The sequence below is a fragment of the Sinocyclocheilus anshuiensis genome, unplaced genomic scaffold (genome assembly GCF_001515605.1).
Source record: "Sinocyclocheilus anshuiensis isolate Anshui unplaced genomic scaffold, SAMN03320099.WGS_v1.1 scaffold1518, whole genome shotgun sequence".
Taxonomy (NCBI): Eukaryota; Metazoa; Chordata; class Actinopteri; order Cypriniformes; family Cyprinidae; genus Sinocyclocheilus; species Sinocyclocheilus anshuiensis.
In genome coordinates, this window is record NW_015548194.1 from 520,236 (window position 1) to 534,324 (window position 14,089).

A 14,089-nucleotide genomic window follows, 5' to 3' on the forward strand; every position below is an offset into this window, starting at 1 on the left:
ATGATTTTAGCAAATGGCTGCAATATAACAAAGAGTGAAAAATTTAAGGGGGTCTGAATACTTTCCATACCCACTGTATATAAAAACAAGGGTTAAATAAGAAGAGACTTCTAACTGTCTGAATCAAGAGGATTAAATAAGGAAGAAATACAAAATGCGCAGAGCAGTGGGTCCCTAGGACTGGAGTTGAGAACCACTGTTGTAGAGGACCAATACTGTACATAGGCTTTTTCACTTTTTGCTGCCCTTATAGGAGGCACCCTCCCCTGCATCCTAAATGAAACAAAACCACAAAAGTAACTAATTTTATAACTGATTTCTACATAAGCAGCATTAATGCCAAGATTACGAGTTTGATTTCCAAGGAATGCATGAACTGATGAAATGCATACCTTGAATGCAATGTGTCACTTTGGACAAAAGCATCTGCCAAATGATTTTAAGAGTTAAAATGACATTGATTTCAAGAGTTTAGTGTTATATTGTTAAGCTAACAATGTGATATTCTAACAAACATAAAAATACATACAGCACACACAAAAGATGAGTAAAATAGTCTATGTAGTTTTACTTAGATTCAGCTATTTTTAAACAATACGTAAGCATATTGGCATGAAAGACAAACACTTTTCTAATCAACATTTCTTATGCTGCCTACCTTTTGAAAATGAAAGTCAGGAGCACAACTACAGTATGATTTCTTGCAGTGCTGCCTGTAGATGACTCATTAGGTATTGGTACAATGCCATTATGCAGTGAAGTTCTGGTCAAGTTTCAAAACTGCATCAAAAATGGATCTACTGTGCAGTCAGATAACTAATTTTAGGACTCTCCAGTACACCATTCCATTTCACATGGAAAAGGCCTCTCTCAAAGATGCACATTTGGGATTACTGAGAGAATTTTTCAAGATTTGAAAACTGATACTTTTGAATGTTAGCGTCACATATACAGCTTCATATGCAGACCTGCCAACCTGTACGCATTTTGCATAGCGGGTACGCATTTTGACCTCAAAGTACGCTGGTACGTTTTGTCACTCTAGCTGCTTCTGTCCATATGAGGGATTTCCTGGAGTGTCGTAAACTCTATTACTTCTGTGACGCACAGTGTTCCCTTACCAAAAAGTAGTATACTTCAAGTTTATTTTAGTAAGTATACTTAAGGAAAGTTCAAGTATATTTTTAAGTATACTTTATGTAGTAAGTATACAAATATCAGTGTACTAGTAGTATACTTGTAAGTGTACTATTTCAATACTCCTTGGGACTAAATTGGCCCACTTTCTAGTATATAAAAGTATACTTTAAGTATAACAGTAGTAAACTTTGAGTACACAACTAGTTTACATCAAAATGTTTAGTTTGTACTGCAACTATACTAAAAGTGAACTTATAGGTATACTGATAGTTTACTAATTAAATACTTGTAGTAGCATTTTTAGTACACTTTGAAGTATAGTCTCAGTAAACTACTAGTTTAGTAGTTTTATACTGCAAGTATACTCGTAAGTTTTCTTTAAGTGAACTTTATATCATACTTTAAGTATACTACTATGTCCATACTTGAATAAACTTATTTTTCGTAAGGGTTGCCAACAAATTATCAGGGGAAGTTGCTAAAGGAAGGTTGATTTAGATTTGTTCGTATAATAATATAAATGCATAATATAATAATATTAAAATTTAAATAACTGTATTTTTAAATACAACATATAATTATTCAACACATTTTTGAACAATTACAATTTAAGTTTTTTTATTAGCTAGTAAACTAGTTAAACTACACATTCTGAACAATTATAGTTTTAAGCAGTGTATTAGTTAGTTAGTATGCTACACTCTAAGAAAAGTCTGTAAAATAGTCTACTATGTTAATATGAAGGAATTTCTGCATTAATTTTTCACAGGTTTTTTACCTGCATTTTAAATTACGCATTGTATTTTGTGTTTTCGGGTTACAGGGTTACAATGGATAACTGCATTTTAAATTACGCATTGTATTTTGTGTTTTCGGGTTACAACAGATAATGGATAACGAATAACGTCCTGGAAAATTACTAGTACCTTTTCCATTTTCTATATATTTTTCTTACCGATCAACAATCACAGGTACAAGCTACTAACAAGGTGTATCACGATAGGTGTGTTTGACTTGAAGGGGCACTGCACAGATCGATCAGTGTTTGACATCAAAGCACCACGAGAGCGATTAGAAAGCATGCAGAGCCATCTGCTCTCAATAGCTCTCACAGTGATAATGAAAATGTAAAAAAAATCTTTCGTCACTAGAGTTACTAAAATTAAGGAAAGGGTGGGGTAAGATGTGCCAGTGAGTAAACTGTTTTGCATCCTTAGTCTGGCACATTGTTGTGCATAATTTCTATCACATGAGCATATAATCAGAAAGAAAAAAAGTAAAACAGGTCAAATGGAGTTTTATGTCCATAGTCACAATCTGACTAAAGATTAGCCATCAATTACTAAATGTAGCATTTTACCCAAAATGCCATTTGTGGGGTAAAGTGTGTCAGGTACTTTGGTGTAAGATGTGTCAGCATCACTTGTAAATGCAAATTTGTCCTTTGTATTTAAAATGATTTTATTTGCAATGCAAAACAATCACATGGATTCAACTTAACATGACTCAGTTTGTGTGCCTGGATCACTTTGTTTATTCAGAAGACATTCATCTATGGCCTGATGTTAAAGATACTTTCTTTAATTTCAGGCAAGTGAAATATCATTTGCTATAACCAGTCTTGTTTCTTTTTGTATAGGGGGCAACTTGAGTAAAAAATGGCACACCTTACCCCACTGGAGGTAAAGATTGAAGGCCAAACCTTGTCGTCTTACCTGTCACAGCGTGAACCCGTGTAACCCGGCTGGCATCGATCGCAGATCACCTCACCTCTGGCATCGATGTGACATGTGGGACTGAAACTACGGTGTTTTTGAGCCAGCAAGGGGACAAAGAGAAAAATAAAAGAGCAGCGAATTAAAAGCATCCTTCCCATTCGTCATAAGTACTTGCTCTGGTTCTAACCGAAGCCAGAGAGAGTCTGAAGCCCAAGATGGTTTAGCTGGTGGGCAAACCCTCTGCAGCGAGGTCAGCTTCTGCCATTAACTCTAGTGTAATGACTGTGCGGCTATTTCAGACGACACTGGAGCCTGGCTGAGGGGCATGCTGGGAATGCTGAGGGCAGGAGGGGAGCGATGCTTTCTTTAGCCCGCTTGAGGATGTGGAATGTTCAGCTGTTAGACTCTGGGACGTGTCTACTCTTTATGGATTAGCCACTAGCATGCTACAGCTAATATTATCCTAGTGCTGAAAACATGTGCCAGTTTCAGAGTTGAAGTAAGAGCATGCAAGAGCTACAAGTCGCCCCTTTAAATGCTAACATGCTAAAAATAAGACCAATTTAGACTAGCTTAAACTGAATTATGGTTTTAGTTGAAAAAGTTGAGTCTGCTACTGGCACAAGATTGTTAAAGGTGATGTGTGCAGTTTTTTTTTTTTTATAAAAATTTTGAAATAGTTTCTCTTCTCTCAGTGTAGTATATAGAGTCATGGTTTGTGTCACACTGCCCTTACGGAAATCAACCATGGTTTTACCACAAATAGAACCAAAAGAACCATGGTTACTATAGTTAAACCATGGTAACCACAAATTAACCATGGTTACTACACTTTTACTACAATAAAACCATGGTTAATTTTCGTAAAGGTGAGTCTGGCACAATCACAACATTGCTCTGTATCTTCTAATATCCCGAACAGCCAAGCATAGCAACATGGACTCAACACTGACTCTATGACTAACCAATGGCAATGTTCAGGAAACCTGTTTGAACACAGCATTTATTTCTTTTGCACTCAGATTTCTCACAAATCTCCACTTCAGCAGTGCTTAAATACACCAAACTTTACAGTATTATCTATATTATTTTACAACAGGTGAAAAAACATGGTAAAAATGTATTATCTGTTGACAAATAATGTCTGTTGACAGTCTGATTTGTGGAGTGATAAAAGGAGAAATCTAATATCTCTGTAAAAAAAAAAACGTTTCTGTAGAAACTGATACGTCAACAAAATCAAACAAGAATTTCGATCCTAGTTCCAATGTTCATATTTCTGTTCTGGAAGTTTATACAAATGAGTGCATTTTTAATTAGATAGTGCTTTATTAGCATATTTAAACATAACATTTCAGAAAACAATTATCTTAATGTACTGTGATTTAATAGCTAGGGAAGTATGATATCTATAAATTATTATTTTTTATTATTTTTTACTAAAGGTTCTGCCTCATTGACAAGCTGTTGTACCACTAAAGGCACATTTTTATACCAATTTTAATACATTTCACATTTGTAGCAATATAAAAAATGACACACTTCACCAAGATTATTGTTGCAGATAAATCTAAAATGTCTGAAACATGCATTATACTGATAACCAGTGATGGTTTGAATGGGACATTTAAGATAGTCACCAAATAAACCAGCTTAGCTGCTCCAGGCTGTTTGTTTCAGCTAGTTAAATACAGACATGCTCAAAAATTAACAAACAAACCAAACACATAACTTGTTGTTGGATAGTTAAAGAGGAGGATACTAGTTACTGTCACTGGCATGTTAGGGAATACCAAACTAAAAGTAGCAGCGTTCTTATTTTAACTACTTTTTTAGCAGCCCAACAGAAGCTCAGCTATTTCCAAAAAGCTTGCTTTTCCAGTCACAGTTCATTTCAATAAACTAGCTCAAAACATGGTTTAAAGGGGTCATTGGATGCTAAATTCACTTTTACATGTTGTTTGAACATAAATGTGTGTTGGCAGTGTGTGTACACATCTACCCTATAATGATAAAAATCCACCCAGTGGATCTGAGCTCGACATCCCGACATCTGAGCTGCTGAAGATGCAGTGGATTACATTTGTTTGTGAAGGGAATGCGCCCCCGATCTACCTAAATGTGTTTATGTTCGCGCGAATCATTCGTGATCCAGCTTCATCTACAGAAGAAGTGAGTATAAGGAGTTTTTTTTATGAATCTTTGCAATCGCCTTTCCTAATAACGTGCTAGTTAGCAAGTTTCGCAGCTAAAGTTTACAGTCTCTCAGATCACAGCTCGCCATCCCACAGAAGAGAGGGGCGGGGTGAGCAGAGCTCATTAGCATTTAAAGGGGCATGCAACAGAACTGGTCGATGTCTGCAGAGCTGATTTTGACAGGGTAAAAAGGGTGTTGTTTTACACTACCATTGAGAAATTTTAACCAAAATATGTTATAGAATTTTCATTAAGACCCTAAAGAATCATATCAACTTGTGGAAAATGGGCATCAACCCCTTTAATGAATATATTTAGTTTCCCTTCAGGAACTCGAGCTGCATTGAAACGCTTTGGGAATGCCCCGGCGAGACCACGTACTGAAGCATGTATGAAATCAGTCTAATAGAGCTCCAATCAGCTCCTCATATCGCTAGACCCAGAAAAAAAGCGTCGCGACCCGTACCCCCTGCATAAAGAGCAGGGGGTGGGGTGGCGTTCTCGGTTGGGGTTCTCTAAACAGAAAGCTTATCTGTGGTCCGTTATTCTGTCAAAGAGGACCTCGGCCAAGCGGTCCTGACAATTCCATCGTCCTGAGAGCAGCCCACCCTGGGGAGGAGAGGTACACACCTCGGTGTACGGTGCCCAATCCTCCTCAGTGCCCTCAGGGAACTTCACTGATACCCCTGCCACCCCCGGTGCTTCAGGGCTCAGTGAGCTCCGACGACCGAATTTCCCAGCTGCCGCCCGGCGACTGTACGGTACGGGAAAGCTCGTCCCCTCAAGTGAGGGCGCTAGAGCAGTCAGGTCGGTCGTTCCCTGCTGGTCATGCGCTTCAGGGCACTGAAGTGGCTCCTCTAGCAACACCAGAGGCCAGTCTTGAGAGACTGGTTCCCTTAGTAGACTTTATGACAGTGTGGAAACTTCTGCCAATTGTCTCACAATGGGTCCTGCACACTGTAGAGAGAGGTTACAGAATTCAGTTCGGTTCTCATCCACCTCGCTTCAACGGGTAATTCCTACATTAGTAGGCCCCGAGCAGGCTCTGGTATTGGAACAAGAAGTAGACACTCTCTTGAGGAAGGAGGCCATGGAACGTGTTCCTCCTCTCTTCGGCCGGTCACTCTCAACCCGCACTTTCACCAAGTGTGTGGATGCTGCTCTGGCTCCACTGCGACTCCAGGGCATCTGCATACTCAACTACATCGATGACTGGTTGATACTAGCTCAATCGGAGCAGTTGGCGGCTCGACATCGAGATGTCATCCTCGCCAATATCAAAGAGCTGGGGTTACGGCTCAACGCCAAGAAAAGTGTGCTTTCTCCACTACATAGTGCCCCCTGCCACCCCCGGTGCTTCAGGGCTCAGTGAGCTCCGACGACCGAATTTCCCAGCTGCCGCCCGGCGACGGTACGGTACGGGAAAGCTCGTCCCCTCAAGTGAGGGCGCTAGAGCAGTCAGGTCGGTCGTTCCCTGCTGGTCATGCGCTTCAGGGCACTGAAGTGGCTCCTCTAGCAACACCAGAGGCCAGTCTTGAGAGACTGGTTCCCTTAGTAGACTTTATGACAGTGTGGAAACTTCTGCCAATTGTCTCACAATGGGTCCTGCACACTGTAGAGAGAGGTTACAGAATTCAGTTCGGTTCTCATCCACCTCGCTTCAACGGGTAATTCCTACATTAGTAGGCCCCGAGCAGGCTCTGGTATTGGAACAAGAAGTAGACACTCTCTTGAGGAAGGAGGCCATGGAACGTGTTCCTCCTCTCTTCGGCCGGTCACTCTCAACCCGCACTTTCACCAAGTGTGTGGATGCTGCTCTGGCTCCACTGCGACTCCAGGGCATCTGCATACTCAACTACATCGATGACTGGTTGATACTAGCTCAATCGGAGCAGTTGGCGGCTCGACATCGAGATGTCATCCTCGCCAATATCAAAGAGCTGGGGTTACGGCTCAACGCCAAGAAAAGTGTGCTTTCTCCACTACATAGTGCCACTTATCTGGGCGTGGTGTGGGATTCGACTACGATGCAGGGACAGTTGTCTCCTGCTCGTATCGAAGCAATTCTCACAGCCATGAGGGGAGTGAGAGAAGGCCAGTCACTCACTGTCAAACAGTTTCAGAGACTGTTGGGTCTGATGGCAGCTGCGTCCAACGTGATACCTTTTGGCCTGCTGTACATGAGACCATTGCAGTGGTGGCTCAGGACCAAGGTCATGCGGCGATGTTTACGTGCCTTACACATGTGAAGGGAAACCTTGGTTCCTGTCTCAAGGCCCGATATTGGGGGCTCCTTGTCGTCGCGTAATGCTAACGACAGATGCCTCCCTCACGGGCTGGGAAGCGGTCATGAGTGGCCGCTCTGCCCAAGGTCGGTGGGAAGGCCATCATCTTACGTGGCACATAAACTACCTGGAGATGCTGACCGTGTTTCAAGCTCTAAAACACTTACTTCCAGACCTAAGGGGACATCATGTACTTGTCCGCACAGACAACACATCCGTGGTCTCCGACATCAACCGGCAGGGGGGTCTGGGCTCTCGCCCCCTTTACAGGCTGGCGCAACAGATCCTCCTGTGGGCTTAGGGAAAGCTCCTCTCAATCAGAGCAGTCTACATCCCTGGGCACCTCAATCAGGGAGCAGACATTCTGTCGAGACAGGGGCTGAGGCCCGGGGAATGGAGGCTCCACCCAGAGGTGGTGGAGCTCCTATGGAGGGAGTTCGGCCAGGCGGAAGTGGATCTATTTGCGTCGCAGGAAACAACACACTGTCCACTCTGGTTCCCCCTCATGCATTCAGCTCCACTTGGGCTGGACGCCATGGTGCAGACATGGCCGAGGCTCTGTCTGTACACTTTTCCCCCGATCGCTCTGCTTCCGGGAGTTCTGGAGAGAGTATGCCGGGACGGGTTCCATCTTCTGTTAGTAGCCCCATTCTGGCTGACCGAGTATGGTTCTCGGACCTTGTGTCCCTCCTCGACGGCCCTCCATTGGAGATTCCGATCAGGAGGGATCTCCTCTCTCAGGCGGGGGGCACCATTCTTCACCCCCGCTCGGAGTTATGGATGCTGTGGGCGTGGCCCCTGAGGGGGCACAGCTCCTAGCATCCGGTCTCTCTACTGAGGTTGTTGAGACCATACTCCAGTATGGCATATGCATTTCTCCGCAGGGTTATCTCCCTCCAGTCTGAAGATATACATGGCGGCCATAGCTGCTTACCACACCCTTCTAGATGGTCAGTCATTGGGAAGACACCCGTAAGTTACACGTTTCCTCCATGGCACTCGGAGGCTGAGGCCAGTACAGCACACCAAGGTGCCCTCATGGGACCTGGCGGTGGTTCTGGAGGCTTTGTGTCCTTTCGAACCCATTGAAGATATCTCTGACAAGCTGCTAACGCTGAAGATGATCTTCTTACTCACCATATCCTCACTGAAGAGGATAGAGGATCTTCAGGCACTCGCTGTATCATGCCTGGTGTTTGCCCTGGGCATGGTTAGGGTGTTCCTTTACTCGAGACCCGGGTATGTCCCTAAGGTGCCCACTTCTTCGCCGGGTCCTGTAGTACTACAAGCCTTTTGTCCTCCTCCCTTCCAGAAAACAGGCCAGGAAAGACTCAATCTGCTTTGATTGACACTTACGTTCACGGAGCTGCCCAGTGGCGTAAGGCAGATCAGTTATTCGTTTGCTTTGGTCCGCCTAAGAAAGGGGCTCCTGCGACTAAGCAAACTATGAGTAGGTGGGTGGTCGAGACCATCACACTGGCCTACGAGTCCTCTGGCCTCCAGTCACCCATCAGGCGCACTCGACTAGGAGTATGGCGGCCTCCAAGGCTTTATCAGTGGGCGTGGCCCTTCAAGATATTTGTGCTGCGGCGGGCTGGTCCTCTCTGCAGACGTTTGTCCGATTTTACAATTTACATCTACTCCAGGGTCCCAGGTTCTCTCGTCTCGGTGTGCTCACCAGATACACACTTGACAGGGACTTGCTCGTATGGCGCAGCGGGTATTCTGGTTCCCAAAGCGTTTAGACGCAGCTTGAGTTCCTGAAGGGGAACGTCTCCAGGTTACGTATGTAACCATGGTTCCCCGAAGGGAAAGAAATGCTGCGTCTTTCTGCCATACTCCCAGCATCCCTGCAGGCGCTCGCTTCCGCAGAAGCTAACATGTGCATTTGCCAGATGCGCTTTTATACTTCCTGGTTGCTCACGTCACCCCGCTCATGATGTCTCGCTTCTCTATTGGACTGATTTCATACATGCTTCTGTACGTGGTCTCGCCGGGGTGTTCCCAAAGCGTCTCGTTCCCTTCGGGGAACCATGGTTACATACGTAACCTGGAGAGGTTTAGTACTGGGTTTATCTCTGTTATTTTGATTTAGTTATACAGTACAATAGTTTTTTTTTTTCTTTTTTACTTGAAACTCTGAATTTAAATTGAGTGTAAGTGAATGTGTCATGGTAATTGAGATCCTCATTGTTAATGTGAAACATAAATATTACTATATCCTCCTGAGACCCAGAAAAGTTTTTTTTGTTTTCCTATGTCATTTCATTGTTTGGAGCATAAGAAATAAATGGGAATTTTTTTTATGAAAACATATATTTTATTGATATTTTATGCTATGCACTATAGGACCTATAGGCAAAAACAATGTTTTTTTTTTATCCACCTATCAATTTTTAGGTTCCAAGCTTCTTTTTTTTTATTGAAAATCTTTACAAAGATGATTCATGTTATTAAAGATATTACAGAATGATTATACTTTTTTTACATTTTCATAAGAATATCTCATATTTGAAAATTAGTCATGATGATATGATAGATGATAATTACAAAAATATGATCATATTTCCATAAGAGTGCTGAATTCAGTGATTCAGTCAATGTCAATAATTTTAAAGACTAAGGAGAGGGAGTTTTCATGGTCAATCCTTCAAACATGAAAATCCAGACTCAAAACTTTGACTAACTGTGAGAAATATGCTAAAATATACTGTCTTCTACAGAGGAAAAAGTCTACGGCTGGGTCTCAGGAGGACATGCATGTAATATAAGAGAACATAATATAGCCTGATAGTTATATACAGTAATAATCTGAAAATACTTTGATTATTGATGGTGTTTATTTGTAGGTTCTAGTGGTCGACCGATATTGTTTTTTTGACAGCCGATGCCGATATATTGGAAAGCAGGGTGGCCGATGGCCGATATAAAGCCGATATAATTTTATTTATTTTAATTAATATTTAAGAAATTTGAATTAATGTTGCTCACGTCACCCCGCTCATGATGTCTCGCTTCTCTATTGGACTGATTTCATACATGCTTCTGTACGTGGTCTCGCCGGGGTGTTCCCAAAGCGTCTCGTTCCCTTCGGGGAACCATGGTTACATACGTAACCTGGAGAGGTTTAGTACTGGGTTTATCTCTGTTATTTTGATTTAGTTATACAGTACAATAGTTTTTTTTTTTCTTTTTTACTTGAAACTCTGAATTTAAATTGAGTGTAAGTGAATGTGTCATGGTAATTGAGATCCTCATTGTTAATGTGAAACATAAATATTACTATATCCTCCTGAGACCCAGAAAAGTTTTTTTTGTTTTCCTATGTCATTTCATTGTTTGGAGCATAAGAAATAAATGGGAATTTTTTTTATGAAAACATATATTTTATTGATATTTTATGCTATGCACTATAGGACCTATAGGCAAAAACAATGTTTTTTTTTTATCCACCTATCAATTTTTAGGTTCCAAGCTTCTTTTTTTTTATTGAAAATCTTTACAAAGATGATTCATGTTATTAAAGATATTACAGAATGATTATACTTTTTTTACATTTTCATAAGAATATCTCATATTTGAAAATTAGTCATGATGATATGATAGATGATAATTACAAAAATATGATCATATTTCCATAAGAGTGCTGAATTCAGTGATTCAGTCAATGTCAATAATTTTAAAGACTAAGGAGAGGGAGTTTTCATGGTCAATCCTTCAAACATGAAAATCCAGACTCAAAACTTTGACTAACTGTGAGAAATATGCTAAAATATACTGTCTTCTACAGAGGAAAAAGTCTACGGCTGGGTCTCAGGAGGACATGCATGTAATATAAGAGAACATAATATAGCCTGATAGTTATATACAGTAATAATCTGAAAATACTTTGATTATTGATGGTGTTTATTTGTAGGTTCTAGTGGTCGACCGATATTGTTTTTTTGACAGCCGATGCCGATATATTGGAAAGCAGGGTGGCCGATGGCCGATATAAAGCCGATATAATTTTATTTATTTTAATTAATATTTAAGAAATTTGAATTAATTTGAAAATTGATTAAAAAATAAATTTGTTAAACATACTTATACTTTAGATGACATAGTATTTTTCACAAATAAATAAATATTTAATAAAAATATAATTAAAAAGGTAAACACTGTAACCAACAGGGCACTCAGTATTCTGGGAAGTTTGTGTGCATTAATCATATTTTTTTTAAATAAAGCAAGGTAACACTCATTTTACATACAGCACACAGTGAAAATGACATGAATATGACATTGGGCAAATGCATAAAGCAGAGCATAATTTAAAATCATGAGTTTAAAGTTTGTCGATCACGCGCCTCAGTGAAGCTGTACTCTCCTCCTGTCCGCATTCAATTCACAAGGACCGACCGTCACGCAGAGAACACGTGATCATGCAGGTCACATGCACACTTCACAAGATCTCACAACTGGATCTGGCTAAGTTTGCAAGGTTTTTGAAATTAGATGTTTATTAGACATTCAAAGATTTGTTTAAATGATATAAATGCGTATTTGCTGAATGCTGACGGCAAACAAGAAAGTATTATAATGTTTGCCTTTCTATTTCTAATTTTATACATTTTGTATACATTTTAATTCCTTTGTTTAACCGTTCTATCTGATAATTAGACAGACTTCTATCCGTATTCTATCCAACAGAGGAGGAGAATGTGAACACTGTGTGTTCAGGCGCTGCCGCTCTCAGAGCCGTCAAAATAAAAGTCCGGCGCGCCTTGAACGCATCGGCCAAACAGGAAAACTGATTGGCCGATATATCGGCCTTGGCGATATATCGGTCGACCACTAGTAGTTTTCTGATGTCATGACTTCTTGATATCAGTGCTGACGTACTTGTTTGATGGGTTCAGAAGAGGACAAGCACATGGCTGACAGTCTTCTGCAGTTCCTCTGGTGGCGTCTCCGTAGTATCCAGGAGCACAATGATCACAGTACGGTCCTACCGTGTGATCCCTACAGCCCTACAACACACACACACACACACACACACATTTACAGACAGACAAACATACATGACTAATGTCAAGAAGAGATGGATGTGTGTTAACATATTTACACTAAGTGATTCTATATATAAAAAGCATGTTAAATGCAAGTAAAGTTTCTACTTTAATGTTTCAGATAACTTTTGTGAAAACAAAATGTCAAAATATAGGTAATATAATATTCATTGTCATTCAGGATAACAGATAAAAAATGAAACAACATATTTTTCTGACTTGTACTTATATATATATAAACGATAATACTAATTTTTATTACATTTTAAATGATTAAACACTTCTTGCTGACAAATGGACAAAACACATTGGTTTGAAGAACAGTGGCAAAAAAATGGTAAAGATCAAAAATGACAATTAATTCGTTTTTTGGGGGGCTACACTGTGATCTTTTAATGTCTTTAATGACTTCTAATGATTCTTGTTCTAACTATGCTTGACAAGATTTTTTTTTAAACTACTGTTAAACTGAATGACATTTTAGTACATGTTTTCTGAAAATCATGATAAAAATGCATGACGGTCATTTTTGATCAGAAAAAAATGTAATCAAAAAGGACAAATTATAATGTACTAAAATAATAAAAATAACAAAAGAAAATAATAAAAATATTTTTTTTCTAAAAATAATAAACACACACAAATAAATACATAAAGCTGCATTTAACTTTTATTGTTTTTAATGCTTGAAACCCCCTTTTTGTCTTTGACCCATAGACAAAGAGTCTGCAGATGAGTAAAATGAAAGCGCATCAGAGCCACCTTAAACTTCCATAAAAAAAAAAATGGAATCATTATCACACATGCAGCTTCTGTGCAACTGTCTAAGTCAAAAGTATCACATACGTTACTTTCCATAAAAAGTAACAATGTAACAATCGTTTACTATTTATTAGGCATTTCACAGCATTGTGATGGCTAACTTTTAAAAGTAACATTCGGCAACAGGTACGCTCACATTTAATCAGTCTTTCAGAGACACACAGTGTCAGACAAATGGATCGGATGGACAGCGCTAGTATTTCATCTGTGAGCGGTAAATACAAATGCACACAGTGATAATCACAGCGCAATCCATCCATCCACACACACACACACACACACACACACACACACACACACACACGCACACACACACCTACACACTCACACACACACACACACACACACACACACACTCTCTCTCTCTCTGCTGTAGTGATACTGTTGTCTGAACACGTTTGTTTGTGTTTGCTATTGTTTGGTAATGTGTCAGTTATGTACTTTAAACATAATTCAATACTCATAGATCATGTGGATGCAAACCTTGTTTGTGTTTGCATACAAATAAACAACCCATTTAAACCCGTGCCATTTACTCTGGCTTTACATTAACACACTCACTGGATGGAAGAGAGAGAACGAGACAGAAGAGAGTGTGCAACACACACACAAACACACACACACACACACACACACACACACAATTAGGACATTTGCATGAATTATTCCACCAATTGTTTATTCAAGAAACTTTTTTTTTTTTTTAAGATGCAGCATTGCTAATGTCTGCAGAGTTCATTTTAGTTCTCATTCTAAAATAGGTAACTAGTGAGGCATAATCATGTGTAACAATGTCAAATTGGTACAACTGACATTCATTAGTATCAGCCTTTGTGTGAAGTGTGTTCCAAAATGACGGTTGTTTTCTGAATATTTT

The 14,089-nt window shown here is 40.1% G+C and overlaps 1 protein-coding gene across 1 annotated transcript in view; it reads right to left on the reverse strand.

Annotated features, from left to right (window-relative positions):
• lama2 (laminin, alpha 2) overlaps positions 1-14,089 on the reverse strand; it is a 198,122-nt gene that overhangs the window by 80,076 nt on the left and 103,957 nt on the right. The window contains exons 15-16 of the mRNA XM_016439772.1: positions 12,224-12,351; positions 2,856-2,942 (exon numbers count right to left, since the gene is read on the reverse strand). Coding sequence (XP_016295258.1) covers positions 2,856-2,942; positions 12,224-12,351 — 215 coding nt within the window. The remainder of the gene's footprint in view (positions 1-2,855; positions 2,943-12,223; positions 12,352-14,089) is intronic.